The following is a 27,085-nucleotide window of genomic DNA, read 5'->3' on the forward strand; positions in this document are numbered from 1 at the left end:
GGTTGTTCTTCTTCCATTGTTCTGCAGAGGGACCTTGGTGCAGAGGAGCACATCCTGGAGAGGGATCCGTCCACAGGAATATGCAGGCTGCTGTATGACAGCGCCCCCAGCGGACGCTTCGGGAGCATGACCTACCTCACAAAGGCTGTGGCGGTGTACGTGCAGGACTTCCTGCCCAGCGGCTCGTGTGCCGTACAGTGAGAAGACGAGATGGTGCAACAGTTAGTTGTTATTTTTTTTGGTTTTTTTGTTTGTTTTTTTACTACATAAACTAACGTAACAGCCTCGCTTCGTGTTGTCACCACATGTGTGTTAATGCAGATGATAGATCAAGTTTTACGTGAATATTCGTCGTCTTCAACCATTGCTCGTACCGAAGCAACAGAATGCTGCACAAACTGTAGCAGCCACGTTAGCTAGCCTCGTCTGTTCCTCTTTTCAGGGTGCTGACTTCCTGTGTTTCTTTTATTCTCAGTAATCACCAGCAGTTCCCTACTTTAAGTCTGGCAGTGCGTTCAAATGCCTCGTGTTACTCACCTGAAAAAAGCTGTGATGGAAATCCACAGATATTCACTTCTAATGGCACACGTTAGGAGGAGGAAGCGTAAATGTGAAATTTGAAATCAGCAATTTTGATTAACCCCTTGCCAGAGCTGAAGTATTTTAACTAGTATAAATTCACATCATCCACTAGTTCAAAATTTCTTGTTTCATAAGCTTAAAATTTGTGCACCGTACTTAAACTTTCAGTGTTAATGCAAAATAAACATTGGCCAGATATTTAAATACATTTCCTAAAATATCATAGTTATAGTTATTAGCAAATGTTACTAAAACTGTGGTAAATAATGCATCTTTTTGTTGGGAACGATTTTCAGCTGCGGATTAATGCACATTTGGTTTTCCAGAGGTAGCTCTAGTAAGCTACCCATACCTTCTGATGCACACCCAGTCATTTTGTTCTGAAGGAAATATGACAGAAACTAAGTTTAGACAAGAGAAACGAGGGTCATCCGTAGTAGTTCTCAAAGGGGGGGATGAGTTAAAGCAGTTAATTTCCATCCCCTGCTCATTTTTTCATCTATTTATGGGGAAAATGAGCCAAATATACTAATTCACTCTGTGGAAATGAATGTAAATGTATCCCAGCTATAATCAACATGGCCAGAAAATACAGTTTTCCCTTTTTTTTTCTTGCGCTCATCACTACCTTAAACATTTTCACCTCCAACCACTGTTACCTGCGTAACTTAAACATGAAGTTCGTAAATTTCAAATTAATCTTCTAACGTTTCCTAATTTATTACCTCACCTGGTCGCTCAACCTCTAAGACTCACCCGTCTTCGTATACCTCCAGTCCTGTGTGCTTGTACGGTGTATTACAAATGGAAAGCAAACAAAAAAGTAGTATTTATTTTTTTAGGTCTAAACCGTTAATTGAAGTCAGCTCCTGTAGGTAGGTGTCTTAAAGAGGCCATGATGCCTTAACATGGTTGTATTTTGAGTCTAGAAGTTTGTGTGACTGAAACTTCAGGAGTGCTGTTTTATTTAAAGCTATAAATGAACTGAATTAATTTCTCAGAACGTTTTCTTCAGCATGTAGTGTATTAATGCGTTTCTTTGCCTTAATCTTCTCATCTGATTGCTGAAACTGTAATTTTGTTTCTGTTTTTAGATTAATTGCAGTTAAACTTGAACACATTTTGTCTGTTGGCTCTTCGATGGTTCATTGTTTACGATATTGACGACAAATTTGGAATAAATTATTAAGGTTATTGAAGAACATGCCTGATCGTGCCTCCTGTTTAAATGTCCAGTAATCAGCTGACGTCAGTCATTTTGTGGCGTTCCAGCACACTCCACGTGAACTACAGCCGATCGTATCAGAACGAGTATCGATGAGCAAGCCGGTGGTTGACTGTTTTTTTGTTTTTGAAACTAATTCTGTAATAAAATAATCAAAATCAGTTATGAGTGTTTTTAATCAGTCATGTTACTGAGTAGGTCTTTTTAAACTTTTCAAAGTGCTCTCTCCATCTTACAGTTGCCTGAACTTTCAGGCCTGTTACATGTGCTTTGTTGGTTTAACTTCATATATATGAATATGCTGCTCAAACCAAAAAATAAAGGAACAGGGAAGCAGTAAGGAAGTGTTGAAATTGAAAGGATGCCAAGAAGTTTAGTGGCAATTAAATAACCAAACTGTGAGGGCTGAATTCAAAGACACCTCAAAAAATCAAAGTGTATAAATAACGAGGCAGGCTTAGTCCATTCTTATTAAATGTAATTAGGGGTACTCAGTAGCTTGTATGGTCAACATGCCTATTTGCACCCCTGACAATGTCAGGGAATGCTCCTGAGATGACAGCTGGTATCATGGAGGATTCTCCCAGATCTGGACCAGGACATCACCGAGCTCCTGGACAGTCTGAGGTGCAACCTGGCACCGTCGGATGGACTAAAACGTAATGTACTGAGTGGCAGATCGAACTCCACGTTGACCGGCAGTGAGGTCAGGGCCCGCAAGAGGACACCGAGCCCTCAGGCCACCCTCATGAACTCGTGTTTCTGACCAAACAATCAAAATCATTCACACGCGTGTCCTGCTGGAGGTCATTTTGTAGCTCTGGCAGTACTTACCCTGTTCCTCCTTGCACAATGAAGCAGATACCGGTCCTGCTGATGGGTTAAGTACTTTCTTTGTCATTGTCCAGCTCTCCTAGAGTACTTGTCTGTCTCCTGGAATCTCCTCCATGCTCCTCAGAGTTTGCTTGGAGACACTGGCAAAGGCATGTTGGACTATCTGTGCACCCACTGTAGGGTCCATATATCGCCTCATGCTACCAGTAGTGACACTGACCCTAGCCAAATGCAGAACTGCTTGTGGTGGTGTGGAATATTTATGGCTCCTTAGCATCTTTTCAACACCATAGCCCAAGTATTGTTGCTGACCATGTCCATGACCACCTCCTGATAGATGCTTTAATTAAAGCAAAAAGGGGCATCCAACCAAAAACTAATAAGGTATACCAAAAAAGGTATCAGGTGAGTGAATGTAGTGAATTAGAAACCACAGACATAACCATAACATCACTGATGTCAGTTCTTCAAATTCTGCTGAAAGGTTTAGTTAATTTGAGAAGAGTTATAAATGGTTTAAGCACAGGATCTTGTTTTTTTTTTTTTACCTGAAATAAAATGGCCTCAAAAGAGAAAATATTCAATCAGATAAATTAAGTATGTTAAGTGCTGCTGAACTTTAAAAAAAAAACAAAAACAGTTCAAAGTGTGGCTGGTTACATGTATGTGGAAAGCAAACGTACAAGGATCTTTCTACGTAGCACTCATAATTCTTATTCTCATGTATATATCTCATGTATATCTCATGCACATATCTTTCTTTCTACATAGCACTTTAATTCTTATTGTCTGCACTGAAGCACCGCAGCAATTTCCTAATGTTGTAAACCTCAACATCTGGCAATAAACCCATTCTGATTCTGATAAACAGGGACTGCATTTGGCAGGCCTGAACATGCAGACCAATGATTACTTGTCCAATGCCAGGCATGAATCTGTCTGTGGTTAAGCAAATTATGGTCAGTGAAAGTTTCTATTTCACGTAAACCACTTTTTTTCTTTTCTCCATCTTAGTCATCTGTTCAGCTTGCTCACTGAATTATGTGATTAATTAAACACAGCGAAACCAGATGTGATTTGAAAAAACTTGATGCCAATACTTAGTGATAAATTCTCTTGTTCTTTATTGTTTGCCAAAAACATGAATACATTTCAGCTGTAAGTGTTACACTCATGTGCCAGCAATCTGTTTGATGGAGTCTGTTTCTAAAACAACTCAGATGTCGTATTCTGGCAGTATCAACAAACATACCCAGTTATAGGGTTTAATCACACAAATTTACCCCAGTGAGCACAATTTTATGGCTCATACTGCACTCTATATGGCCAACACTCCAACACTGCACCAATGAACATCAGTCATGGACAAAGATGGACAAAGTCAACGCTGGGTTTCCACTCTCCACACTTTTTTTGTAAGCGTCTTGGTTGCTGACCCTGAGTAGACCTCTGCCTGGTTGATTTATTCACTTATTTCACGACGTTCTCAAAGCATGAAGTCCATTTTGTAAATTTTGGTTGTTTTTAAAGAGTCTAATAGGAGGATTATCCAGGATAAAAACTTGTGACTGACAAATTACTTTTCTTCAGTTTCAGACTTCCCAACCCAGTGGATGATGTCACGATACCTACATCCATCTTTTATACAGTCCTGTGACAAAAGCTGAATATGCCGCTTTATTCAGTAGCTTGTAGAACCACTTTTTGGCATTGCCATCGTTTTCTGCATGACTTCTTCAGTCTCTCACCTTTGGAGAAGTTTTGTCTCACTCTTCTTTACAGCATTGCTTCTGCACATTGAGGTGTGTGGACATTTGTTAATGCACAGGTTGGTGTCTGGACTTTGCACCACTGTCTTTTCTTTTTCAGCCATCCTGTTGTAGATTTGCTTGGGACGTTGTCAGACAGATGGCCTCACATTTGACTCTAGAATACTTTGGTATTGTTACGTCCCCCCCACCATGGCGGAGGCAAAGGTAGGAAGGAGACAGCAACACTGGACAACCACAATCAATGAAGGAGGAAGACCACAGAACAGTTAAGTATCAGGCAAGGATTTATTGGGTGCTTGCCTGGATAGTCAAACTTAACAACAGTAAAGAGGTGGGGGAGGAGGAGGACTGGGCGGTTGATCCAAATCAAAGAAAGTAATAAAACAAAAAAGAGGTCGGTAGCTTCTAGGGCCTAGCCTAACTGAAAGAAAAATGCAAAACAAAAGGCCTACCTAGCTACTCGATAAAAGTCAGTGAAAACATACAAGGGTGGCATCAACCGCATAACCTAGTGTGACTAACAGAGTAAAATCTACAACCAGTGTATAGGGTACCCCGGCTTACCTGTCCAGCCTCCCACCACACACAACATAAAGATGCTTGTTCGCAAATGTTTGTCAAAGCAGAAGCCAGCAGCCACCAGCTGGCCAGGGAGCGGCTCATTTGTAGTGTTCCTTGGAGTGTGATTGGCCAACTGAGCCCAGTCCAGCCAATAGACACCTGCCAATCAACTTCGAACTGGCCAATCAGAGGAGGCCTGACGCCTGAAAGATGAATAGAACACAAAACAGAGTACAAAAGCAAAGCCACACCCCTTGGCACGTAACACTCTCACCCTTCAAAAACCAAACTTAGGGTTTGGTGACCTCTCTAAACAGCACGGGAGAGTGCGTCTGCTACAATGTTTTCTGAACCTTTTTTGTGATGGATTTTGAGGGTATAATTCTGAATAATCAGTGACCAACGCATAAGCCGCTGGTTGTGATTATACATCTTGGAGAGGAAAACTAAAGGGTTGTGATCTGTGAATACTTGGACTGACCTCTGACCTGACTCTGTATAGACTTCAAAATGTTGCAAGGCCCACAACAAAGCAAGGGTCTCCTTTTCAATGGTAGAATACCTGAGCTGGTGTTTGTCAAACTTCCGAGAGAAGTAACTCACAGGATGGTCAATGCCCTGGGTATCCTCCTGGAGAAGCACCGCTCCCGCCCCAACTGCGCTGGCATCTATTTCCAGTTTGAATGGTAAAGAGAAGTTAGGAGCAGACAAAACAGGGGTGCAACAAAGTAAGCCCCTAAGGCTTTCGAAAGCCTGCTGACAACTCCCAGACCAAATAAACGGCTTTGAGGGGCTGGTTAAATCAGTGAGAGGGGCAGCAACAGAAGAGAAATTTTTACAAAACCGTCGGTAATATCCTATCATCCCAAGGAACCGCCGCAGTTCTCTCCTGGTGGTTGGTTGGGGGAACTCCCTAATCGCAATGACTTTGGCATCTGCAGGGCGCACTTGCCCTAGACCAACTTGCTGGCCAAGGTAGAGGACACTGCCTCTAGCGAAATCACATTTGGCAAGGTTCAAAGTGAGAGACGCACTGTCTAGGCTAATGAAGACTTCTTTTAATGTAGCTATGTGGGTGGACCAGTCACTGCTATACACAACAATGTCATCTAAGTATGCTCGGCAGTTAGGGATGTTTCCCAACACTTTGTTAACCAGTCTCTGAAACGTTGCAGGGGCATTGCACATGCCAAAAGGCATAACCGTATACTGCAGGAAGTGGTCAGGGGTGACAAAAGCTGAAATCTCAGATGCTTGCTGTGTCAAAGGCACTTGCCAATACCCTTTTAACATATCGAGTTTAGTGATGTATTTTGCAGGCCCTATTTCATCAATGCAGTCATCGATAAGGGGTAAGGGATGTGCATCGGGTACAGTGACAGAGTTCACCTTTCGGAAGTCTGTACAGAATCTTGGGCTTCCATCTGACTTAGTGTCTAAGAGACATGGTGAACTCCAAGAGCTGGAGCTTGGCACTGCAAATCCATTCTGAAGAAGATACTCAACTTCCTGTTTTATGATTTCCCTCTTTGCAGGACTAACCCGATAAGCGCGCTGTTTGATTGGTGTAGGGTTAGTGAGCACCACATCATGTTTTATGACAGTGGTTTGAGACGGGATATCACTGAACAGAGATGGGAATCCTGATATGAGTGTTATAATATCATTGCTCTGTTCAGCAGGAAGGTGGGACAGGTATTGTGTTAGGGTTGACAATATCACAGAATTACCTAGTCGAGCACTTTGAGGCTCAGCACCTCGTAACACCAACCCATCTTCATCTGGAGTAATCTCCACCTTGGTCACCGAAGCCATCGGAGACGTAACCACTTGCTCTTGGACCACAGATGGCACAGCTGAAGGTTCACGAGAGTTGTACAGCTTCATCATGTTGACATGACACACCCGAGTGGGACGTCTGCAATCCGGGGTCTGAATAATGTAGTTAGTCTTGCTGAGTTTTCTCTCTACAACATAAGGACCAGAGAACCTAACGGAGAGAGAGGAGCCGGGCACCGGAAGGAGAAGGAGCACTCTGTCACCTGGCAGAAATGAACGGTCAACAGCCCGCTGATCAAAGTGTCTCTTCATTTTCGCTTGTGACGTGGCTAATACGTTCCTGGTTAAGGAATAAGCCCTCTTCAACCTGTCATTCAGTGTCTTGACGTACTCTGGAAGGCTTTTGGTGTTGTCAACCGGTGTAGCCAGCCTCTCTTTAAAAACCTTCAAAGGACCCCTCATCTCACGCCCAAACACAAGCTCACTGGGACTAAATCCCAGAGATTCTTGGGTTGCTTCCCGACAGGCAAATAAAACAAGTGGAACACTTTCATCCCAGTCCCGTTGGGAACTATAACAGTGTTTCCTTAACATAGACTTCAAAGTCTGATGAAACCTCTCTAGTGCCCCCTGACTTTCAGGATGGTAAGAACTCAAGGTTATGTGTTCAATGCCTAATGTTTTCAGGGCTTGGGCAAACACTCTAGACTTAAAGTTAGTACCTTGGTCTGTTTGCACAACCTTAGGCAGACCAAAGGTTGAAAAGAATCTCAACAGTGCTTTGACAACAATCTGAGCTGTTATTCTCCGTAGTGGGATTGCCTCGGGAAACCTGGTCGAAACGCACATGATCGTCAACAGAAACTGGTTTCCAGTTTTAGCTTTAGGTAGAGGCCCCACACAGTCAACAATCACTTTTTGAAATGGCTCCTCTATTACTGGGATAGGACAGAGAGGAGCGGGGGGGATTACTTGGTTTGCCGGTCATTTGGCATGCATGGCAAGTACGGCAGTATTGCACAACATCAGATTTCAGTCCGGGCCAGAAATGTTTCAGAATTCTGGTGTATGTTTTATTAACCCCCAAATGTCCTGACCATGGATGGTCATGTGCTAAGGACAGTACCTGGGTACGATAAGCAGTAGGTACCACCACCTGATATACTGCAGACCAGTCAGCGTCTTCCGAGACCTCACTTGTCCATCTGCGCATCAGAAGACCTTTGTCAGAGAAGTAAGCCAGCTTTTTCCCTTTGGCATCCTGTTGACTGAGAGTGGAGGAATGACACTTGGACAGGGTTATATCATTTTTCTGTGCAATAATGAACTCCTCTCGGGAGACTGGCAAATCCAGAACTGGTTGTTTTTTGCCGGCAGGTGGAACTGTGGCCTGAACCTTAGATCCAGAGGTAAAGTTAATCACATCACCAACGGGATCTGACCTCATGAAGGAATCGGCCAAGTCAGGACCATACTTTTTTGTCTGGGCCCTCGTAGCTACACAAGCTGGAAAGATGGCAGGCTGGTCTTGGGCCGAGTCAGAATCCCGGCTCAGCTCGGGTCTGTCTAACACTTCAGGAATGGGTATGACCTTGCCTCCAGCAAGGTCATTACCTAGAATGAAGTCAATGCCTGGTATGGGCAACGCAGAACGAATAGCCACTTTAACAACTCCGCTGACTAATGAAGACTGAATGTGAATAGTGTGCAAAGGGGCAGATACAAATCCGAGTTCTACTCCCTGGACAATAACACTGGACTGGCAAAATGACTCCTCAGAAAACGGTAAGACGTTTTCTCTAATGATGGACTGAGAGGCCCCTGTATCTCTCAGTAGTTTTACTGGTTGTTGATCATTTGGATTCCCAGTCAGCGAAACCACTCCCTCTAGAATGAATGGTTTGAAACAGGGGTCAGGGTGGTTAGTGTTTGGTTGAAATGCCCTCCCAGTCTCTGTGGCTTTAATCAATCCCACCCCTTTTAGCTGTGAGGATAGTTGCTGTTTACGCTTTAATGCCTGACATTCTGCGATGAGATGACCCCTCTTGTGGCAATAAAAGCATTCACGCTCACCGTGGGGAGGCGAGGGCACCCTCACTGGCCTCGCAGCAGAGCAACTAGACTCAAGCCGTGCTGAGCGCAAGGCAGTGGGCCTATCTGGATGGGAAACAGGGGTAAAAACATTCTTATGAGTTAGCACAAACTCATCGGCCAACACAGCTGCTTTGGACATGGACGTCACCTTCTGTTCGTTTAAGAACATTATGAGCCTCTCAGGTAATGAATTTTTAAAATCCTCCAGTAGCATTAACTCACGCAGCGACTCATACTCATCCCCAACTCCGTTAGCAGCGCACCATTTATCAAAAAGAGCCCCTTTTTCATGTGCAAACTCCACATATGTTTGACTGCTGGACTTCTTATGGTTCCTAAATTTCTGCCTGTAGGCCTCAGGTACCAGTTCGTAGGCACGTACAATTGTTTCCTTCAACACGTCGTATTTCATGCTTTGCTCTAGCGAAAGTGAAGCTACTACCTCCTGAGCTTTTCCCACTAATTTACACTGAAGTAATATGGGCCACATGTCTCTTGGCCATTTCAGAGCAGTAGCCACCTTTTCAAAAGCGTTGAAGTACGAATCTACCTCAGTCTCACGAAAGGTAGGTACTAGGGCAATATGTTTGCTAACATTGAAACTTTCCGGGGAGACCTTCGGGATTTCTTTAGTGGCATCTGTTTTCTGTCCTGATGACACCCTCAGTGCTTCTACTTCAAGCTGCTTTAACCTGACTTCCTTTTCAGCTTCTATCTCCAGCCTACGGACCTCCAGCCGGAGATCATAATCTGCTTTACGCACCTTATCCTTCTCTTGTGCCTCTAACTGTAAACGCAGTAAGCGAACCTTAAGCTTTGCATCACTGCTAGATGTTTGGGATTCTGGAGTGAAAGGCTTAAAGCGAGGCAGAGTTTGGGGAGCCGCATCAGAGTTAACTTGGGCACCCGGAGGTGTAGCAGGCAGCGCTTGCTCATCAGTTCTCTCTGGAGAAGCTAGATCAGCAGAGGCACCAGGGGAAACTGAAGGGTCCTGAGAAGGCACCCCAGCTGGAACAGGGCTGATTAAAATCCCCAACTCGAATAATCCCTCCAACAAAGCCTGCTTAATATCCTTCTTCACTCCATACTTTGGTACGGAAAGGTTATACTGGGCAGCAATACTCAACAGGTCGTCTTTGCGACACAAGTCAACTTTGTCAACGCTAGGGTGACTAACAAAACCAGGCAGGTCGAAACTCATCTCCGGCTGATACTATGAAACGTAGACACCCTAAAATCACGGCACCGTCCTCATTAATACAGGTTGTCCACCACATACAAAGCTCACGGATGAGCCCCCACTTGTGTTACGTCCCCCCCACCATGGCGGAGGCAAAGGTAGGAAGGAGACAGCAACACTGGACAACCACAATCAATGAAGGAGGAAGACCACAGAACAGTTAAGTATCAGGCAAGGATTTATTGGGTGCTTGCCTGGATAGTCAAACTTAACAACAGTAAAGAGGTGGGGGAGGAGGAGGACTGGGCGGTTGATCCAAATCAAAGAAAGTAATAAAACAAAAAAGAGGTCGGTAGCTTCTAGGGCCTAGCCTAACTGAAAGAAAAATGCAAAACAAAAGGCCTACCTAGCTACTCGATAAAAGTCAGTGAAAACATACAAGGGTGGCATCAACCGCATAACCTAGTGTGACTAACAGAGTAAAATCTACAACCAGTGTATAGGGTACCCCGGCTTACCTGTCCAGCCTCCCACCACACACAACATAAAGATGCTTGTTCGCAAATGTTTGTCAAAGCAGAAGCCAGCAGCCACCAGCTGGCCAGGGAGCGGCTCATTTGTAGTGTTCCTTGGAGTGTGATTGGCCAACTGAGCCCAGTCCAGCCAATAGACACCTGCCAATCAACTTCGAACTGGCCAATCAGAGGAGGCCTGACGCCTGAAAGATGAATAGAACACAAAACAGAGTACAAAAGCAAAGCCACACCCCTTGGCACGTAACAGGTATCATGGTTCTTATATGGTGCTTTTCTACTCTGAGCAGTCAAGTCGGTTTACACAGATTTCACCCATTTATATTCCAATGGATGAATCGGAGAGTAACTTGGGGTTAGTATCTTGCCCAAGGATATTTGGCTTGCAGACGGGAGCAGACAAGGATCAAACCACCAACCTTCCGATTAGTAGGCAACCTGTTCCACCACCTGGGCTACAGCCATCATCATTCAAATGACATTGTTTCAGAAGTCTTCTGATTTGTTCAGATGTGGTTTTGTAAACTTGAACCTTGCTGCCTTGTTTAGAGAGAAGAGGCTTTCTCCTCGCAACCCTTCTACACAAATCATACTTATTCAATCTTTTTCTAACAATACTGTCATGAACTTTAACTTTTAACTAACTGAAGCCTGTAGAGTCCGAGATGTTGCACAGTTTGTGAAATTGCATCATGGTGTTAAAACACACTTGAATGTTCCAGGCGAGGAAACTTCCAGAAGTTCTGATTTTTATAGCGGTGCTCAGACTTTCTGACAAATGCTTAATCAAGTGTATTATCACCACTTAGTTGCTCCTTCCCTTCTTAACTCCTATCGAAACAGTAAAGGTCAAACAAAATGTCTGAAAAGGTAAGGTAATCCTTGTTAAAGGACTTGGATCCAGTACCTGTACTTGCACTTTTTACAAAGACAAATAAGAGTTTGGATTACCATCTATTCTGTTTTCTTGTCAGTGAATTCAGCAGGAATGTGCAGACAAACATGCAAACAGACATTTCTGATGACTCTGCAGATTTTCTTAAGATGTGGAAAACTCCTTCAGGAGGCGTCATTCCTCTTAAATGAACACGACTTATCTCCTGCACCCACTCACACGCTTGGCTGGCTTCTCTCGTTGTGAAAGACTGAATATCTGTGCACCAGCAGCTGTTTGACTTTTGAACGCTGGCAGCAGATTCATTTGTTTACCTTGGATTCAAATGTCAGCTTTGTCCACATTATGTCCCAGGTGAAAGGTATATGAGAAGACACGAAGCAACGGCGTACAAAAGTCCACGTTTGAGTCACTGATTCTTTTGTCCGATGCTTTTATTTCACTTCATCTCCGGCCCTTCAGATGCAAGTAAAACAGTACAGTAAGCAATACACAGTACAAAGATAATTTGGGTTTAAAAGTGCAACCTGAGTGTACAAAATATCAGCAAGCACCTGCTGTGTGCATGAAGTAAACTGCAGGTGAGTTGAAGCTAAAGCTGCAACCTCCTCTTAAATTTCAGGATTTCATAGATGTGCAAATAAAAAACAAGGCTGTGCAGCTCATAGTGAGGAATCTGTTCCCAGTATTTGTACACTCAGCCCATCAGGTAGCTCGACTTTGAGACTTTGCAGATTTAAGATTGTTTGAGCATGTAGATGTCATAACGTTCCTGCTTTAAATCCTTTTTTTTTTAAAAACAACAAAACAAAAAACCCAAACGGTTATGGGACAAAACAAAAAAGTGAAATATCCTAAACTGAGTTTAAAATAGTAAATGAAAATGGGCACATTTTGACATTTAAAAAAAAGATAAAATAAATAAAATACCAGAATCAGCATTACAGATACTGTTAGTTAATCCAACTGTGTTTGAACCTTTTGTCAAGAACCTGAGTGTACTTTAAATAACTTTTATCCATCACCTTTTATGTCATTTCCGCAACTTCATTCATATTCATATTCATTCATATTTTTAAGATTTCTAAAACTTTGCTTTATGTAAAATGCCCAACAGTAAGAAGTGATCAAAGGTCAGCTCCATGTCATTTGTTCTCTATTGGTTTATCCTTCATTTACATTTTACCTTTTAATTTAACCTTGGACTAAACTAGGCTGGTCCAATTATTAAGGGGACAGAAATTATGACTGCGAGTATTAAAAAAAAAAGTAAGGGTGAGGAGTTTGTAGAAGGCACAGCTAGTTGTTACATTTACTTCTGATAAAGTCGTATCATTAAAAATCTGAGTTTATCACACCCTAGAAAACACGACCAATTACATCTCAGTCATAAAAATGTGGAGACTACGCATCTGCTCAGTTACAGAATTACAAATGTCCTTTAAAAATGTTTCACTGTTTTATGATATTTCTGAAGGAACGGGTTTTAAATGAAACGCTGTTATCGAGCGCCGTTATATCAGCTGTGGGATAAGTTCAAAGCCAGGGTAACTAGTAGGACACAGAGATAATAACAAAAAAAAAAGCTCAATAGTTGCAGAAATACAACTTTCTGTGTGGTTAAACTGTCATCAAATGCTTAAGGTTTGAAAGGCCTGACAATTCCCAATTAGAAATGCATCAGGTGGGGCAGTAGCTGCCTGACAGGTGCATTTAAAAAAATTGTTTAGATATAATTTTACTGGAAAATAAATACAAATTCTGATTTAAAATGAAGAAGTAAAAGAAGAAGAAGAAGCCTGGGTAAGCTGATCTCCCAGTTATCAGAACCCGTCAGGATGAACATGCTGGTTGTGTCCTCGGACGTCTAATAGTTCACCGGCTGCGATGCCGAATGGTTCATCGTGGAGCAGTGTCCTGCCCTAAAACAAAACACAAGCAGATGTTAACAAAGTATCAAAGCTTATTTCTGCCAAAATTTCCAATCAGGTGTATTTAAGTGTTCGTGTTATTAAAAATAACATTTTGAAATTTTGAGGGAAAAAATACAAATATATTGAGTGGCAGATACAAGCTGCCATAGAAAAGATCTGTTTCATTTTGCAGGATTTACCAGCCCAGTGGATTTTCTGAACTTAACAAAAATCTCCACATTTCCTTTTTTCTTTCTACATTAACAATTCTGCCAGCACAGTTACCTGCAGAGGCCTGTGGAGCATTCATAGTTGTTTTGGCAGTATGCTCCGAAGGGTTTACTGTTCATGATCCGCCACAGTGGGGTCATCCGGGCTATCCTCCTCGGAGCGTGGACGACATCTGACCCCCTTAGATCTGCACTCTGGAGGAAGCTGGACTGATCCTGTGAAACCAAAGGACCTGCACACACCTGGAATACAGATGGGACAGAAAGGTATGCACATCTTCGTTAAAAGGAACCACACTGATGACTGATGCTGATGTAGTCCAGTGTATTCTGACTCAAAGCACTGGGAAGATATAAGCTTCATCAACTATTTAGTGACTCAGTGACTTCATATGAACACTGAAGACATTGGTGTTGGTGACCGTGGGGAGGAAAAACTCTTTTTTTTTTTCCTGACAGGAAGTCAAATAAGGCAGAAGCAAGAGAAAGAGAGGATCAAACACAACCAGCAGGAGAGAAAACCCTTTCAGTTACACTTTAGTTCTTAACTATGGACACTCCACAGAGGAAAATATGAGTTTATGCCTGATGTGAAAAGTGGGAAAATTCAAAGCAGGCTTTCACAAAAAGGGTTTAGATCCAAAACTAATGGAAGTGAAAGATGCTGCTGGTAGACTTATAAGAGATGAATACATTAGAGGGTTATTAATGTAACCATAGTCTAACAAACTTATCACTCTATCCTTTAAAGAAAGGCAAATTGGACTTTAAGCTGATTTGTTTTTCCTCACTTGGAAAAACAATTGAATAGAAACAAAAGTTACATGTTCTAATTGCCCAGGATTACAATTATAGTCATAATCAGGTTATGGGTGTTTCCTGATGACAGGGCAGAATGAACAGGGTAAATTTAACACCACATCTGTGGTTATTACTAAATTTACTCCACTCACCTGTTGAGCCACCATTAACAGGACAATGCACAGTGCTGCTGCTGCTTTCTTTTGGGTGAAGAAGCTTGTCTTCTGCATCTTTCCAGTGGACCGGGGTGTTTGCTGGTAAGTCTACGGAGATTCTTTGCTTTTATCGTCCTTTCTTTCTCTTTGGCTACGTTGCTCAGCCTCAACCTGGAGGCTTCCCTGATTTCCAAGACTTTGTGGAGGTCTCAAGCACCCCTGCCAACTTCCAGAAGTGAGAAGAAGTGAATCTGGAACCTATAAGTCTTTTCAAGTGAGCCTGACTTAGGGGATTTCAGGAGGGCTCGTCTCTCTGTTATATAGTCAGGGCCTGATCCCTGGAGAGGGAGAGCAGTGAGGGCGGGAGAGGGAGTCACAGTCCATGCAGCGTCCACCCCATTTGCTTCATCTCACCCTCTTTGCCTCTCTTATCCAGTCTAAATGTCACATGATGTGTCCAGTATGTTCAGAGAAAGTCCTTTCTTATTACAAAGACAAACACATTTTTTTTTCCTTCTGTGTCTAATGTGAGCACAGAGGCGCCATACACGGCCCACGTGACGGTAACACAAGGGCAGCTGGGTCAAACTCGTTTGAGAGAGGTTGCTAAATTTATGTGTTTCTATTTCAATGCATGTGAATGAACTTTGAGGATGATAAGGTTTTTATCAATCTGTGTTCTGCAATACATATTTGAATACCAGGGACACTGACATCATGCACTTATATAATGTAGCTGGTGCAAATTTATGAGGGTAGGGTTTACATAAGCAAACATAAGCAGGGATGTGGTATGTGTGACAGATGTGTGCAGATGTTCTCAGTCACTCCAAACAGACTAAGATTAAAATAACACCAAAATTAAAATTTCATTTTCTTAAAACTACAAAAAGAGAACGTTTTATTCATCATTATATGACAAAAGATCAGACTTAAAGACAAAATGTAAACGGTCTCGCTGTTTATCTTTTATAGGTTTAAGCTCAGAATAAAGAACAGCTATCTAAAAAAAAAAAAAACATCACCTGGTTTATCCATCTTTCTGGCTGTAAAAATGATAGAAGCTTTCAAAAGATTCATTTATTCAGTTCAATTCAATTCAATTTTATTTATATAGCGCCAAATCATAACAACATTCGCCTCAAGGCGCTTTATATTGTAAGGTAACAATAAAACATACAGAGAAAAAAAACCCCAACAATCATATGACCCCCTATGAGCAAGCAATTTGGCGACAGTGGGAAGGAAAAACTCCCTTTTAACAGGAAGAAACCTCCGGCAGAACCAGGCTCAGGGAGGGGCGGGGCCATCTGCTGCGACCGGTTGGGGTGAGAGAAGGAAGACAGGATTAAGGACTACTCAAGTGGATGTGCATGATTCTCACACAGTTCTTCTGTCTAAAACAAGATGTTTTAGCGCCTCTCCTCTCTCTAAACAAACGTTCCCCTGATTGGCTGAAGACAGAAGGTTTATCCACCAGGTGGGTGGGGCTTCTGTGCTATACACCTAAGCTAACTGTATTAGGAACGTACGCTCTCACTGACATAATAAAATCCAATTTAAAAAAAAATTAAAAAGACTAAAACTGAGCATTTAGAGGAGTCTGAGCTTCTGGCTCACAGAGATAAAAAGTAAATAAATGCCTGATAAGTAAATGTGGGAAAGTTCAGCAGTGCCAAAGCTTATCACTTATCAGTAACATAAAAAAAAATCAGAAGAAGGTTTAAATAGAGTTAAAATAAATTTTATCAGAAGTGTTTTAAATTTAATTGTTTAATGATAAATATCTGAAATTTAAATTGAAAGTATAAATGTGACGTTCTGTTCCTCTTAGTATTTTTTTTTTACATGTTTTACTTTCATTTTTGTCTCTTTGCTTACCATGTAGACAGCTTTACAGCATGTGCTTATGCTTTTATAACCATGTGTGACATGGCATGTGGAGGCGCTGCAGATGAACTCCATCGTACTGAACTACATGTTGAAAATGACACTACAGTTTGATCTAGTGTGTTACAATGTGGAGTCCAAACCAAGTGTCAGTATATGATCACTTGGATGTAAAAAAATTTTTTTTTTAAATAAATAAATAAAAAAGTAAGTTTAATGTTTGTGATCACCACCTTCTAAAGTGCAGCCAGTGAAGCTAATCTCAGTCTGTAGTTTGTATTTTCACTGAATTAGTGTTAACACAGGTACAGAGTAACAGGAGCGTCTCTACCTGTGTGTCGAAAGCAACCCTTGGACTACTTATCTTATGGGATATACTGCACCAACACAGAAGTAAGAGACGTACGTCTGCCAAGGCTGAAAATCCCTGCATAAACAATGAGAAAATATCACACAATTGTAAAGAGTCCATCTAACATCTAATTCCTTGAGCTACATCTGGATGTGGATTCAAATAATCACTGGTAAACTGCACTAAGCCTGACCTTTGGAAACATTTTCATGTAAATCAATCCTGAGTATGTTTCACAGCAGAAACAGGATTAAAATACTTGGAAATGAAACAAAAAGAGAACAAGTGGAGGTGGATTTCATAAAGAGGATCTGAGGTTGGATGTAGTGGAAAGTTACTGTGCAGATTCCTGTAATGTTGTTCACCATTAAGCCCACAAGACTGACAGGAATCAGCGTGACATAAACTCAGAACATCTGCGTCGTGATTTATCGCCAAGCGTGACTTATCGTGTTGACAGCAGAGAAACTTCAGGGACAGATGACGCTGTTGGGGGCTTTGGAGGAGAACAGCAAAGACTGTTATTCCACGCCGGCTCTGTGTCGGCTGTGCTGCGCTGATGCAGGACCAGTGCCAAGAGTTGGTTATCTGCAACTGGTTTAAATATTTAAAGGAACAAGTTAAAGAGACATGCATATTTCTCCTCCTAAGCATGGCAGATAAAAACTGTATTTAAAGTCGTGTCCTTTGTCTTCTGATTATATTACAGCTATTAATAATACATCACTAAACTGTTTCCAGCTGCATTACACTTTGCAAATATGTATACATGCTACCAGGGGGATTTTTACATTTTTACTTGACAAGAATTTCCTCTACATGTATATACGGTAGTGCAAATATATTAATATTACGTTCCTGATCCTCATAGTGTAACTCTGTTGCGCACTACAAGCCAGTCATAACTCTATAAGGGAGTGAGGATGTGCCGAAGGTTAAAGGTATTTTTCAGTCTAGATAAATTATTTGAATTGAATTTGAATTGTAAAGACAAAAAAAAAAAAAAAGAATACAGACACTCTGGCAACCCGTCGAGAGTTTACCCCACCTCTCTCTGCAAAACAGCCAGCTCTAGTCCCTCTACAACTCTGGATTGGAGATATAGTTAACAAAATGCATGGACTGAATGGGTTAAAACACTGTTGCTTGCTTACAGGCAGCCTACATGAGAAGACTTCTGTGCCTTTATATGAACTGGAAAAACCGAGAAAAGCTGTCAAGCTTTGCTTGTTTTCCTTTAAAGACATGTCTCCAGCTGTACTTTGACATTCCTGCTCTATGGTAGGATCAGTTCTTCTGAATCAATCATTAGAACTTACCTGCAATTTTGAATGATGCAACTCCACCTCAGTGTACCTTGCCTCCATCATGCAATCAGACACTTTCACACAACCTAACAAACACTGTCGCTGCAGCTGCTTCAGGGGCGTTTTGTTGCAACTTCACCTGTGGTTTCCTCAAGTTTGTAATTCTTTTTTTCTAAAGAGGTTGTTAGGTGAAATAAGCAGGTGTTGATGGTAGTGATACAGCAAATTTCTATTGACTATATTTTAAATGTACTGAATATTACAAATGAAATGTACTGCACCAGATCATAGACAGAGTACGTATATGTACTCTGGAGTAGAGATGGACCGATCCGATATTACGTATCGGTATCGGTCCGATACTGACCTAAATTACTGGATCGGATATCGGAGAAAAATAAAAAATGTAATCCGATCCATTAAATATCACGAAAGCACCTCACAAAACTTGCAACACGCCGTAACTCGCCTCAGAACGTTAGCACGTCGGAGCAGTATGCATCACGTGATAGAGCGGCTGTGGCATGCGGGACCTGTGGTGGTCTGGATAGCATGTGGAGCTTCGCTAGCAACCTGGCATTTCATCTCCGACAAAGTTATCCCCGAGAGAAGTAAAGCAAGTGTGTAAGTCCATCTCTGAATGTTTGTAAAGCATTCCTGCGTTAAGCTTAACGAGCGACTGCCTCTCCTGCTGCTACTTCAATCATGAAGCTGCTTAATGATCAGCTGATCGGCTTTTCTGTCGTGAGTCTGTGTCTCTTGTTTGTTTTTGGCCCACTTTGCACCAGAAAGAGGAAACCAGCGGCTGAACAACAGCAGCACGTTTAAGCTTGATAAGCTGTTGTTAGAATTTATTTAATATTACTTTCTACTCGAGGATCTTTTTCTACGTAGCTGACGGCTGGTAACTGTGCAGGGGCGGATCTAGCAAAGTTTAGCCAGGGGGGCCGATAGGGCATTAACAGGGAAAAGGGGGCACAAAGACATACTTTTCTTTCTTATTCTCATTTAAAATGTCTAGCTTTTAATAAATAATTATCTGACACACAAAGTTTTAATTTGATGTAAAATGAATAGAAGTCCATTACTGTATATAGTGACTATTAAGTCTAATATATACCCTAGTAAGCTATAGTACTTTTTCCTTTGGGAAGGTACCATCTGTGCAGTCTGCAATTTTGTTGAAGAAAGATGTTGAATCTATTTAATATTTCTTGAAAAATAATTGATTTCTGTGCATTTTTTTTCACACTGCATCAAATTAAGGTTGATTACGTCGATTAAGCATCATGAGGTGGAGCGTGAGGGGTGGTTCCCTATTTTTTATTTATTTATTTTTGTTGTTGCTGGGAGTTGGAACCCTATTAGTTAGGTTGCTTAATATTTATGCTAAGTACTCTTTAAAATACCAGAATAGGGAGGATGGTGTAGGTTTAAGTTTATTAGATTGATCAGTATTGCTGAACTATGAAATATTTTTTTTTTGCATACAGGTATAACAGAATAGCTTTAGTGTAGTTGTTGTTTTAAACTTGAGTATGAACTTATACAAAATGCAGCAAGATATTTAAAAAAAACAGTTTTGTTGATTAAAAAACATATCGGATTCATATCGGTATCGGCAGATATCCAAATTTATGATATCGGTATCGGTATCGGACATAAAAAAGGGGTATCGTGCCATCTCTACTCTGGAGCATAAAGTAATTTAAGATGTTTGTTGTACAACAATCTCACCCTCAAAAACTCATTAAAAGCTCAAAATTACCATGACATCCATGTCTACGAATGTAAACTTCTAATCAAAGCTAAACATCGATTTCTTTTCTGACTGTGATAGTTTCCATTTTCATTGTGTCCTGTGCTCATGTGAAACAGCTTCCATCTTTACCGTCACTGAAAAACCCTGAAACACTCTCTTTAAGCTACACAAGAAGAGAAGCTATAATCGGCTTTTGTTGGCAGGTCAGGTCCTTCCTGATCAGCAGCATCAACAATACAATGAGTGCTGTAACTGATGTGTTTGTTTGGCTTTTTTGTCTCATGTTCATTGCCAAAAAAAGTTTCCACATTACAAAGGGAAAGCAAATCCAGTGAACTTTAATCATCATGTCAGGGTCTTTCTGTGGGAGGCTGCAGCGTGGCCTGTGCTGCAGACTGAAGCAGCATTGGCTGGCTTCAGCCTTCATGGTGTGACTGTGCCAGTTTTTCTTGCAGCACCGGCAGGCCACTGGAAAAAAAAAAAAGCCTGACTAGGCAATGATACTTGAACTCTCAACTTGAATTCCACTGGACAGCCTGATCGAAGGGTTGCAGACATGACCTCATCTGACCAGCATTCAGTCCTCGTGTGGACTGTGCAGGCTGGTGTTCACAGAAATGGGTTACCCAGAAGGTAATATAAATGTGGGAAGGCCTTGAGTGGAAGTCAATAAATGCTTGATAAGTAAATATGGTGAAGGTTCAGCAGTGGCAGCGCTTATCACTTATCTCTCTCTTTAAAAGTAATCAGAAGTAGAATGAGCCAGAGTTATGATAATTTAGAAAAAAATCAGGCTCTTTCTTAAGCCTACCTGCCACATCGACAACTCATATATATATACATATTTAAATATAGTTTTTATAATTCTTGCCCAACCTTAAACCTTAAACCTTTACTTAATTTAAAATTCAAAGCATTTAAAGGACAAAAAAGCCTGTTTTCTGAATTCATAAGTTTATATTACAAAAATATAAAGTAGTTTAAGAACTGCTCATCAGTAAAAATCACAGTTGCCACACAAAAGCTCCTCAAGGGGGAACTCTTAGTATCATTCCCAGCTCCATACTTTCATTCTAGACTCTAATAGAGGATCTTTGCATGATTCACAGTTTTAACTGGTTAGGTTCTCAATGGCTTTGATGGAGCCTCTAAGTTTGCGCTTATCTCCCTTTAACACCACTCTCTGTTCAAGCCAACTGTCTTCTAATTGGCTCCCTGGATTTCTCCTCTGCATGACTTTATACTGATGCAATCAGCAACTAGAAAAACAGACTAACCTAAGTTGCTAACAGAACAATAATTGTCAATCGTTAATAATTGAACAATAACTTTTTCATCCATTGGGTTTGACTTAGTTCAGATTAATGTTTCTACCTGTCAAATAGACAAACATCTTTATCCATAAGTTTGACATTTTTAAAGGTGAACCCAAATGCTAAACACCGAATGCAGATTTATTGAATTATTTGTTTTTAATTCAGTGCAGTCCCACATTATTACGTTCAACGATATCAGAACAAGATCTGAGATCAGAAGGTGGACAGTACTCTTATAAACACACACACAATCGCAACTGTAACTAGTCCACATAAAATTATATGTGTATATGTCATATACATGACAATGTAAACTACGAATCCTTGAGGCCAAGTCCATAACATGCAACTGTTTCAATTAGATTGATTGTCATTTTAACTGACTTTTTATTTTATTTGAATTTTATTGAATTTTATTTTTATTTTATTTGTATTCTTTCACTTATTGTTGCATGTGTGTTGTTGCTGCCTGTGTTTGAGTAATTTCTGTAACTGTGAGACATCTGCTGCTGCCTATCTTGGCCAGGTCTCCTTTGAAAAAGAGGTTTTTAATCTCAATGGGATCTTCCTGGTTAAATAAAGGTTAATAAAAATGTAACATGTCTCAAAACAAACATAAATACGATGCTTTTTGCTAAAGTGACTAAGACTTTGCATAAGATTGTGGTTACTTTGTTACCAAATGAAATATTTTTAATAACATAAATTTAACATGTTCATAATATTCTTTGTAACTTTGCTGTTACAGGGCCCCGGTCGTATGTTTTTGTGTCGGTATTAGAATATGAACGAGACCATTATGTTCAAACAAACTCAAACAAAGGTTATTTATTTATTGAGTTATGCAACAAAAGCTAAATGTCACGAATTTAAAACGCTTTTGTACAAACTATAAATTTTGAATTTAAGTTCATCACTTCCAGCTGTAACTTAGTTTTGCTTTATGCACCAGAGTTACAGAGAAATTATAATCACATGTCGCTGACTTGGATATCTGTGAGAAAGTCTCACATTAAAGCAGATACAATATTTCTCTGATGTTCCTACAGCACATATAAATCAGCTTTTGCAGCAGTTTAATTTCACGGCTGGAGGTGCTAATGAAAAATCTTGTCTGCCTCTTCCAGCTGTGCTTTCTTTTTTTCTACTTCAGCAATGGCTTTTATAAAACCCAGTTTTTTGGGGGTTTTTCACCCTGCATCTTTAAACACGTTTATTTTTAGCTTATCGGTAATGTGCTACAGGAACACTATTGACTCTCGTGCTTTGTTTGTCTAACGTGGCACACCAATCTACCATTAGTGTATTGATTAGAGATTCAGTGGCACAAATCCAGACAGATAGTTCTCGTTTGTATTCAGGCTATCTCTAAATTTCATTTCTAAATGTGCTTCTATGTTCAGATTCATTCAGTGAGCCTCGCTGATTCGACCAGAGTGCAAAAACTACACAGACAGAGAGAAACACGTTTTAAGTTATTGAGGGATATTTGTGACATTTGGCACTAGCATTTAAAACATCAAAATGACAAATCCTGCTGACTGCAGTGATGCCCTGACATTTAATTTCACAACAAACAAATAACATCAATGTTTTAGTTCAAGAGCAACAAGCCCTAACTTAAAAGAAAGACTGAAGAGCATTTAGTTTAAGCCAAAAAATTAGTCAGTGAAGTCAGAAACTACAACGAGTATAGTTGTAACTAAAAAAAAGAATCTTTATTTGTTCATAGTTCATAGCTGTTCTCTCAGACACTTTCTGTCCACTTCACATCTTTGACCTTAACCAAGCGGAGAACTTAAAAGTGAAGCCAAAGCTTACGTGTCAGATCTTCTCTGAGCAAGTCAGTTCTGTTAAAATTTCCAGCTTCAGCAATAAAATAAAGATATTTACAGCCAGGTTTTTAGACTTTGTAGCTAATTTAACCCTTCAAAATAACTGTAACTCCCCCCCCCCCCCTTAGATTTGCCTCTACAGTTTACAATTAGTGCACCTTGTTAAGCAAGTCTGTTATGATTAGCTGTAATTTGGTTCTCCGCCCTATAGAAGTCTGATAGGAGGTGAAAGCTAACAAGTACAGACCGTTCTCTCATGTTGTTGCTGTGAGCGTGCGGTGTGTCACCAATTTTATGTACAATGTAAGAACACATGACACACAGTAAACACACAATATGACTACCTTGCTGACACACTTCATCCCCTACCGCACTCACAAACACACACAATAACTCATCAACTTTACCTCAAAGCCTTTTAGAGCTTTACAGGTTTATTTGTTCTCCGTATGTGTGTGCGCAGTGTTTATGGGAATCACAGTGGATGTCTTCGTGCGTGTGTGCAACATCTGTCAGAGGAGGTTAAGATGAGAAGGACAAAACTGCACACACACACGAAATCCCCCAAAGTAGTTCACAGGGAGGCCTTGTAAAACTGAATATTTCCCGTCAGTGAGTCATAAAATATTTCCGTAACAGGCCAACGCTGCAGGTCCTCGGGCAAAATAACAACTATAGACATGAGTGTAAATAAATTACACATGCCTTACATTTTACAATTCTCCTTGTATTTTATTTTATGTAACCATGATGGTTTACATTAAATAACACTATATTCACAAATGAGATTCAAAATGTATAATATTTGTACTGTTACTATGTACAAGATACATAGTAACAGTACTGTGGGTTGGTGGGTAAACATGCATGATCATGTGTGTTTGTGTAAGTAAATGAGAATGAAATCAGTAAAGACTGACATTATCATCAATAAATAAAGAAATAATAATAATAATAAAAATACAAGGCTCCATTCATTACATATACTGAGTCATTAGCTAAACAAGTCAATAAATTATTTGCAAGAGGCGAGCGCATCTAGACATACACTGGACAAGTAAAGGAAAAGGGGAGCAATTTATAATAATAATAATAATTATTATTATTGTTATTATTATTATTATTATTATTATTATTATTATCTATATTTTATTAGTGAATTATTATTATTACTGTTGTTGTTGTATTTGCTTGCATTTTAATATACTGTTTTTAGATCTTCTTAAATATTTGTCATTTTTGTTTGCTAATGTGTGACATAAATTCAGTCCCACCAGCACTAATCTTTCTTCACACACACACAGGGTCTGTATGTGTGTGTGTGTATTTTTAATAAATACACACAAATAAATAAATAATATATATTAGGTAAATTATTCTATATTTTATTAGTGAATTTTGATTGACTGTTAGTGATGCAAAGACAGTGTGTACATGTGTCTAAATTACAACAATGCAACAATGAAGAAATCTGATCATTACTACTGCCTGAAAATTTTGATTAAATTACATTTAAATGTAATTACATTTGGTAATTGAAGTATCACTGCTTACTGCTACAGATTAAATAATCTTCTGCCTTTTAAATGACGAGTTTTAACCCACCAGTCAGACTTTTGTTTTGTTTTGTTTTTTTAAATAAAAAAATGATTTTTTTTATATCTCTATTTTCTTATTTATGGCTTTAAAACACTCATGAGGGTGTCAATTAAATTATTTAAATGCTTAAATGATTTCTCTGTCTACAAATATTTTGTTTAATAAAAAAAATTATGAAAACAGAGGAATTCATAGTTATCAAGTTAGATGTGAGGAAGTGAATAATTTTACTGTCAATTATACTCATTACATACAATAACACGGTTATAATAACAAGGTTCAAAGATGCATTGTTTTCATCTAAAACTCCTGGACGTGACACGAAGTTTAAAAAGATGGAAAATTCTGAATGTGACAAAGAGTCAGTGGCACAGCTCCATGAAGATATTATTAATAAAGTGAACCTCCTTATGGATTAATAAAGTATTCTGATTCTGAAAGAAGTAAAAATTTCAGCTGTTCAAAAAGAAACACCGTCTGTATGAGAGTGTGTAATACACGGGGGAAAGGTGCAGCGCTCGTGAGCCTAAAGGACTGCAGAGCTAAATCTACTTGATCTAAATGCATGTGTGCGTTTGGAGACTGTAAAGTGAAACTGATGCACAGTTTAGGAAAGTTTATTTTATGTATTATCTTCCAAGAAAGATTATAAGAAACAAAATAACAGGCATGAGAACATAAAATACAATAAAATGAGAGTTTTTTTCTAAAAGGGGTCATTTGTGTGTGTGGTGTGTGCGTCACTCAACCTACATAGATATTCACGTTGAGGTTGGTGTGTGAGTGTCGGTAAACAGTGATGACAGCTTTTCTGTGACCCACTTACAGACACGGACGAACAGAAATGTTTGTGTACACTTAACAGGATGTTTAAAATAAAATTATTGCTCCTTCTTAAAATCCATCACCTCACCGATGGCCTGTTTAGGATTAGATTTATATTATATTATATTATATTATATTATATTATATTATATTATATTATATTATACATGACTTTTGTATGGAAATATGTCATGAAAATCTTATTAGATACATGTAATAGTCATAGTAATAATGATGAAAATAATAATATTCTTACATTTGAATATGATTTCATTCTACAGTTATAAAAGCTTGTAGTCCATAAACCTATATTTAAAAATAAAGTTTTAATCTTAACATTACCTGCCACCTCATCCTCTCTCGTGGCCGGTGTGGATGAATTTGCCTCTAAAAAGCTCAAGAGTCACCTTATAAACTCCATATCTGTAAACAGAAAAGCCACAGGGGGAAACAGTGAATTTAAGAGCGGATAGATTTATTTTACTGCCAAAGTTCCAGTGACTTCAGTCAAAACTAAATTGAAACTTTTTACTGTTAATACTTTGAAAGCTATAAGACTGCTAAAAGATTTACTTATTACCAAAGAAGGCTCCTTTTAATTTAATAGCAAAAACACGGATCACAGCCAATGAAGGAGGCCTTTATTGACATCTTTCTCCTCTAATTCCCAGTTGTTCTGCTTTACAAAAGAAATACGAAACAATTATATATAACAATTTTCAATATACAGGGGCTGATGAGGCTGAACTCTTTTCTGGGAAGAGCTCGAAACGAGGTCCTGTATTACCAGATCCAAGGCATTAAAAATCAAAAAAAGATTTATATCAGGTACCAAGACTTCGACTTTATAGCAGTTTTATTGTGTTATCTGGTACTCCCAAAAGGCCTTCAACTTTAATAAAGATGTAGAAAAAAAGTTCATTATTTAACTTTACATCATAAGGATTTTTTTTCTCATCACACTAAATGAACAAATGGTGCAAATTAAAACATAATAAAATATTTAAAACAGAGCATCATTATCCTGGGTTTATTTTTATTCATTAAAGCAGGCTAATGGGCTACATGTGTTTTCCTCTTGATGTGATCTTCCGATTGTGACTCTTAGTAAAACTGAGTTTGAGCCCTTTACCTGTGTGCTTGTTGTGAGTGTGACCTCTGCTGATCTTTAAACCCACATTAAAGGTCATTTACATCCATGAGTGGATGCTTTCAGGCCAAGACATCAACTGGTCATTGATGTGGAAATATATATAAAGTGAACTTTTGGGTGTTTTTGGACAACTATCATAAGGTCTGAATTTTGGTTTCACAATTTTTGTTGGCATTAATAGAGTTTATTAATTCAATTGTAGTCTTTGTAGTTCAGTCACAGACATTACAAGTAACAAAGAAAAATAAGTTGAATATAAATGTGACAATGAGCACTAAATGCCAACAATGAAGAAAATAGACCTCCAATGTCCTCAACTCTGTCATGAGGTGATCTGTATGTGTAGTACAGGGCATGCTGTGATTGGTTGACCTGCTTGGCTTCATGCAAATTTCAAAACCTTCCTCAGAGGAATTCCCTCGGAGTGAAGTCAAGGAAAACTTAACCTGGACGCCCCAAAGATCACTGCACGCAAAGCAAATAGAATTAAAC

At 39.7% G+C, this 27,085-nt stretch overlaps 2 protein-coding genes across 14 annotated transcripts in view; one reads left to right on the forward strand and one right to left on the reverse strand.

Moving 5' to 3' along the window:
- Positions 1-1,968, forward strand: part of phka1a (phosphorylase kinase, alpha 1a (muscle)) — a 31,150-nt gene extending 29,182 nt beyond the window's left edge. For all 13 annotated transcript variants that reach the window (XM_085264113.1, XM_085264123.1, XM_085264130.1 and 10 more), the window contains one exon: positions 28-1,968. In XM_085264113.1, the coding sequence (XP_085120239.1) occupies positions 28-201 (174 nt within the window). In that variant the 3' untranslated portion in view covers positions 202-1,968. The remainder of the gene's footprint in view (positions 1-27) is intronic.
- A 9,887-nt stretch (positions 1,969-11,855) lies between these two features.
- On the reverse strand, positions 11,856-14,969 carry leap2 (liver-expressed antimicrobial peptide 2). Its single transcript, XM_085264249.1, has 3 exons — positions 14,552-14,969; positions 13,654-13,841; positions 11,856-13,377 (listed from the first exon to the last, which is right to left on the reverse strand). The coding sequence occupies exons 1-3, from the start codon at positions 14,627-14,629 to the stop codon at positions 13,323-13,325; spliced, it is 321 nt and encodes a 106-aa protein (XP_085120375.1). The 5' UTR covers positions 14,630-14,969; the 3' UTR covers positions 11,856-13,322.
- Between the last annotated feature and the right edge of the window lie 12,116 nt (positions 14,970-27,085).

Source organism: Mchenga conophoros, linkage group LG3 (genome assembly GCF_057382185.1).
Source record: "Mchenga conophoros isolate Kocher_MC1m ecotype Shallow Benthic linkage group LG3, M_conophoros_male_GT1.1, whole genome shotgun sequence".
In the NCBI taxonomy this organism is placed as follows: Eukaryota; Metazoa; Chordata; class Actinopteri; order Cichliformes; family Cichlidae; genus Mchenga; species Mchenga conophoros.